Raw genomic sequence first — 6000 nt, 5'->3', positions numbered from 1 at the left:
CGCGGGACCGCGGGGCGCGTACTCGCCTGCGGGAGGTGGTGCGGGACGTGTGCGGCCGCCTGCCCGCCGGGCCGCCGCCCGCCGTCGTGGGCGTCCTGCTGCCCGGCGGGGACGGAGAGGACGCGGCGGTGCTGGACGCGACGCTGCGGCGGCACTTCCCGGCGCCCGGCACCGTGCAGGCGGCTCGGTACAGCCCGGGCAGCCCCGGCGACTGCCGTGCCGCCGCCTGCCGCGCCCTGCGGGCTGCCCTGCAGCACCCCGCAGGTACCAGGGCTGGGGAACCCCTTCCTTCCTCCCCCCCTCCCTCCCTCACCCGGGGCCGGGTTTTTACAGTGGGATTTGCTCCGTTTTCCTGTGGGATCTTCCCCTTCTCAGTGAGATCTACCCCATCCTAATGGCTTCTGATCTCTCCTCATGGGATCTCCCCTACAATGGGGTCAGGCTTTTCCCATTAGGATCTGACAATTCCCGATGGGAGCTTCTCCTGACCCAATGGGATCTGACTTTTCCTATTGGGATTGGACCACTCTGCTGATGGGATCTTTACACACGCACAATCCGATCTGCCTTTTCCCAATGAAGTCTCTGTCATGCTGGTGGGATCAGAGCCTTTCCAATGGGATCTGCCTCTTTCTGGTGAGGTTCCCAGACCTGTCAGTCAGAGCAGACAAACTTCCCAGCAGTTTGGGAAACACTAGAGTAGCTCACGGATAACAGGGATATGGCAGCTGACAGCCATGACATGGTGGCCATCCATGACATGGTGGCCTCCCATGCTTTTTGGATGTGTGTTCTTGGGGGAAGCAGGACTGGGATGTGGCCTGTGCCATAGGGTGCAGGCAGGACCTGACCTTCCTGCAGGAGGAGGATGTTTGTGCTGATTTTGCATAATGAATAAGTAACAAAACCAAGTAGTTGTTTGTGTGTAAAATGGTATGTCACTGTGAGGATGGCAGGATGAAAGCTGGGTGTCAGCCAGGCCTGAGGAACAACATTTGCCCTGGGGTGAAAGGGGAGTTGTGTTTGTGTGTCAATGTGGGGCACTGGGCAGCTGGGCAGGCTCTGCTCTCACAGCTGCCACATAAAACACTATAATCTTTGGCACTGTTTGTCTTGGGCTTTCCCTTTCCTCCTCCCTTCTTTCATTTTTTCGCACTTTTACCTTGCTCCCCAGCATTTCCAGGGGCTTGGGTGTTTTGCTGTCTTGCTGGCTTTATCTCAAGGGCTCATGCCACTTGCCTTCAGCACCACAGGGTTGACAGGGTCTCCTAGGATCTCTGGGACATGGGGATGATTGGCTGCAGTTCAGGTGCTTCTTTCTATCAGCTCAGCCCAGAATCCTGGATCTGAATGTTGAGGAGCTTTGAGGTGGCTGGTGGTGAGGGCACAGGGCTGTCTTCTGCCACCTCTCTACTGAGGCACACACAATCCTCTTTCCAGCTTCTCTCCTTCACATGCTTTTGTCTTCCTCACACTGTTCCTGCTGCAAGAGTTTCTGGTGTGCTCCCAGACACCTATGAATCCTCCAGTTCTCATTGCAGCAGTCTGGTGGGAGAGCAGCTGCAGAGGCAGAAAATCATCCCTGCATACCTTTTTCTGCCTTGGCACTTTGCTGGTGCTTGGCTCAGTATATGTATTTTTGTGGCTGGCTGTGGAGAATGAGAAGCAGGAGGAGCTGGATTGGGTATTATAGCCTGCTTGTGCGTGCTCACTCATTTCTGATGCTCTGCCTGGTGCTCTGAGTCATGTAAGTGTCCCAGTGCGTGTAATGAGGACACTCATCACCTTCAGGGTTCAACCTTAGGCAGGGACAGCTCCTTTCCATGCTCCTGTGAGCTTTGCCTTCCAAAATCTCCACCTGGACAGAGGGATCCCAAGCATAGCTGTGCCTCCAAAGAGCGGTTGAACACTTCAGGCAGTGCACCCTAGGCAGTGCACTGGAGTTTTTTGTTTGTTGACTGCCAGAAAGACACTGAGCCCTTTAGTGTCGCAATGGCTCGATAAAGTGAAGGACACTGAAGTGGTTTATCATTTGTTATCTGATTAGGACATGAAAGGCTGGATGATATTTCAATGGGGATACTGAACTGCTGCTGTTGGAGACCATATAAATTTTTGCTGCTGTAGTATTTTACAGGCTGCTGTAGTGTTTTACTAAAATGGCTGGAAAGTCTGTAGTAACTTTGTTGTCTTCTAGAATAATTACCATACATTGACCACATGCTCTCTGCAATTTGCAAGCAGTTACAGCTGCCGTTTTCAGTGTGCTGCTGCAAGACCCCGTGTCCAGCAGGTCTCCATGGGAGGGAGGAATTGCTTAATAAAGCAGGGAGCAGTAAACAGGCTGATGTGGTAGATGCTGTGTGACAATGCAAAAGGAAAGCTTCCTTCTGTGACTGTGTCAGTCCCCAGCCTCGTCACGTGTGCCAGCTGAGCTCCTGACAGGTTTCTTGCTCACTCTCAGCTGCCACATCCATGTTGATTTTGCCAGCGAGGTGGCAAAGTAAAAACTGACACCAGGGACAAATTTCCAGGGTAGCAGAGAGGTTTCAGCCAAAAATAAGGACTGCCAGGAGTTGCTCTGTGCTTTCCAGTGGTGGGTTTTGTGGAATGGATCTGGTTTTGTTGCTAGGACCTGGTTTTGTTGCCAGGCTCATGGAGGGAGAGGTGAAGAAGAAGCAGGGCTGACCTGCTACCAGTCTGAACTCATCTTCTCTGGTTTATTCAGAAGACATGAAAGACAGGGAGAGGTGGAGGTTGCCATCCTTTCTGCAGTGCATTTCTTGGAACCAGAGGAGCTGGAGAAAAGATTACAAAGCAAAAGCTGAAAACAACATTCATGAAGGTATGCCCAGCTCCCTCCCTTGTACTCTGTTGTGATTGTCAGAAGTTCCTCATGATTCCCTGGTGGTTCTGGTGCCCAAGCCCCTTGCTGGTAGCCTCTTCCAGCTACTTCCACCTCTGCAGTTGACCTTGCTTCCCTGGCTGTGGTTTAACCAAAACCTGAAGACAACCAGCACATGTGTCTGCTTTGTTGCCATTTCCTTGTTTTCTGACCTTTTAGTTGTCTAAACAAAATCACGCTGAGTCTGGTGCCCAAATACATCCCTGGAAGCACTGCTGAACTCAGCTGCATTTTGTTTGAATGTCTGAAAGCAGAACTACTCTCCGTCTAATCAAAGAATTGGAAGTACCCTGATAGTATGTGACGTTTTCTTCAAACATGGGTGGAAGCAGTGTTCCCAAAACATTTGCTTTTGGGGCTGGCAGAGAGAAGGGAGAGGGCAGTAAGCCATGGGCTCCCTGATTCTAAAGGAAATTGTTCAGGTAACACATAGCATAGCATTCAGCCTTTGTGCATGGTTGGCACTTTGGCTTGCACTTCCCAGCAGTGACTCTTTTCGCAGGAGTGCCTCAAGGCTTGTGGTGTGGAGATCCAGGTTGTACTATGAAGCACAAAGAGGAGGGAAACCTCCTTCACTGTAACAAGAAAGACTAGACTAGACTAAACTAGACTAGAATAGAATAGAATGTTATATTTTCACTTGAAAGGGACCTACAATAATCATCTAGCCTAACTGCCTGACCACTTCAGGGCTGACCAGATTTTAAAGGATGTTATTAAGGGCCTTGTCCAAATGCCTCTTAAATATAAAAAATACTTAAAGAGCATAAGAGTCAGGCAAAACAACTGAAATGAATGCCCAATTTATGCAGCTTTGAGACATGTGAGACATGAGGCTTGTGAGACCCACTCTCCATGGTCAGAAAATGGAAGTGCCTGATCTTGCTGTCAGTGCCAGGCAGACAATACACTGTGGCCATGCAATTTGTTTGGAGATTGCTGAGACTTCAGGAGGCCAGGAGCTAGGTCCTGTGCTCCTTTGCTCTATTTGCTGAAGCAATGTTGAGTTTGTAAAACAAAATGAAAATCAGTTTTGAAAAAAGAGTCAGCTGTGCTTAGGTTGTGACTATGTATCAATTGCTTCAGCCCATGGTTTTTTTTGGTTTTTTTTCATCTTAATCTGCATTTCCTGGGAAGAGGGGTTTTCCATTCAGGTCTGCCTTGACCTCTCTCTGCTCCCTGCAGATGGCCTGCAAGACCCTGAGGAAGAAGTGGCTCTGGCCAGCCTTTCCCCCAATGGAAACTGTGAAGAAGCTGCTGGAGGCACAGGCACCTAGAGCTGCTGGGCATCCAACACAGTCCACATCCCACACCTGCCCAGTGGATTTGGAGCAACAATAGGAAGAGGAGCTGGTGCAGGCCCTCTCCTCCAAGGACCCACAGCTCCAGGGAAAAGCTGCTTGGCTGAACTCGTCAGGGTTTTTTTAGCTGCCACCAGCACTGAGGGTCTGTGCCAGAGAGCCATTCCCTGTGCCCCGGGGCACTTGGAGCTGCAGCGGGACACTGGGCTTCTGAGAAGCCCTTTGGGGATGTACCTCACATCCTGGGCAATATGACGTTGGGACTTTGAGTGTGAAATGCAGCCACCTGTTTGAAGAATGAGAAATGTTTTCTAATTCTGAGCAAAGTTCCCTGCTGAGGTTGCTGGGGCTGGCCTCCCTGGCAGACTGATTCTGCGGCCTTGTTTTCCTGCTTTATTGGTGCTTGGAAGTTCCCACCCTCTTTGTGACCAAAAACCAAACCAAACCAAACCAGAACAAAACAAAACAAAACACACAATCCCCCCCAGCCAAGTAACAGAGCGGCTTGAAGACTGCAGTGGGACTAAATGTGAGCTCTGGGAACTACCAGCTACTGAAAAGGCTTTAATGTAACAGTGTAACATGAAGAATGCAGTAACAGCCCAGCTTGAGTGGCAAGAATAACATGTAAGATACTGATAGTACTGGCATGTAGATCAGAGTGGAGTTTGGGAGCAGGATCTGTCCCTCTGGCTTGTCCTGGTGCTCACAGGCTAACTGAGGGATGCCTGGGTTGGAGGGGTGGCAGGTGGGCACTGAGGTGTGGCTGGTGCTAGATGGGGCTACAGGAGAGGACCATCTTACCTGGGACATCTCCACAAGCATGGTGGCACATCTGGGAGGTGGCCTGCAGCACAAGAAGAGGTGGTTTCATAAATAAACATAAAAATATAAAAATTCTCTATTTAAGCAGTTCTAAAGGGTTGCCTGTAGCCTGTGGGGCAACACAACTAACTAGAAATCCTTGGTTTACAAGGACTGTTACTAATGTTAAGAATATCTTTTAAATTCTTTACGCAACATAAAAAAGGTCTTGTTGGTTTTTGGTTTTTTGTTTTTGGTTTTTTTTTTTTTTTTTTTTTTTTTTTTAGCACAAGTTTGGGACTGTCTTTCCTTTAGGAGTTTCCTCCAGCTCAGATAAGAAATTTCAACCTGCCTACCTCTACTTTGGATTAGTTGCCAAAGTGCATCCTCTGTGCATGTCTGTCCTCTCTCTGTCTCCTTTTTCCGCACTGGCACAGAAGTGCCTGGAGTCCTGCCAGCTCTGGCCAGCACTCTACCCCAGCAGCTTGCCTTTGGCATCCCTCTCGCTCTTACCTGGAGCAGGGAATGCTGCTCTGCAGAGAGGGCACTGAGCTGTCCCACTCTCCTCCAGCCTCCAGAATTTCTGTGCTTATGACCTGTGGAAAATACAAATGTGACTTGGTGTGGGTGGCTGTGTTACCGGCCCCAGATTTCAGCACTGCACACTCAGTGCATCTTGGTGAGATTAAGGTTCCCTCCTGCTCCATCCCTGCTCAGCCCAGGCGGCTGTGCAGGTCTGTATTTCCCAGGTTTCCCAGTAAAGCCCTTGGTTGAGCAGGACTCACCAGTAGGAATCTTAATTTTCTTGCAGCATTTAGCCTTTGCTGCTAAGCATTCTCCAATGAAGAGGTGGTCCAAGAGCAGAGACTGGCACAAAACTCCCTTAGTGCTGCAAATCCACTGGAATTATTTACTGCTAATTTTTAGGTGAATCATGCAAGTTTACCCCTGGAAGAGACTGGTGGAAGTGGATGAACTGCCTGGGCCTTA

The 6000-nt window shown here is 49.9% G+C and overlaps 1 protein-coding gene across 1 annotated transcript in view; it reads left to right on the top strand.

Annotated features, from left to right (window-relative positions):
• The window catches only part of CUNH2orf72 (chromosome unknown C2orf72 homolog), a 4381-nt gene extending 199 nt beyond the window's left edge, over positions 1 to 4182 (top strand). Inside the window, exons 1-3 of the mRNA XM_041467608.1 lie at positions 1 to 264; positions 2729 to 2845; positions 4091 to 4182. The exon at positions 1 to 264 is cut by the window's left edge and continues 199 nt beyond it. Of these exons, the coding sequence (XP_041323542.1) occupies positions 1 to 264; positions 2729 to 2845; positions 4091 to 4182 (473 nt within the window). The remainder of the gene's footprint in view (positions 265 to 2728; positions 2846 to 4090) is intronic.
• The last annotated feature ends 1818 nt before the right edge of the window (positions 4183 to 6000 follow it).

Source organism: Pyrgilauda ruficollis, unplaced genomic scaffold (assembly GCF_017590135.1).
Source record: "Pyrgilauda ruficollis isolate IOZ18807 unplaced genomic scaffold, ASM1759013v1 scaffold21, whole genome shotgun sequence".
In the NCBI taxonomy this organism is placed as follows: Eukaryota; Metazoa; Chordata; class Aves; order Passeriformes; family Passeridae; genus Pyrgilauda; species Pyrgilauda ruficollis.
This window is presented reverse-complemented; position numbering and strand designations above follow the sequence as displayed.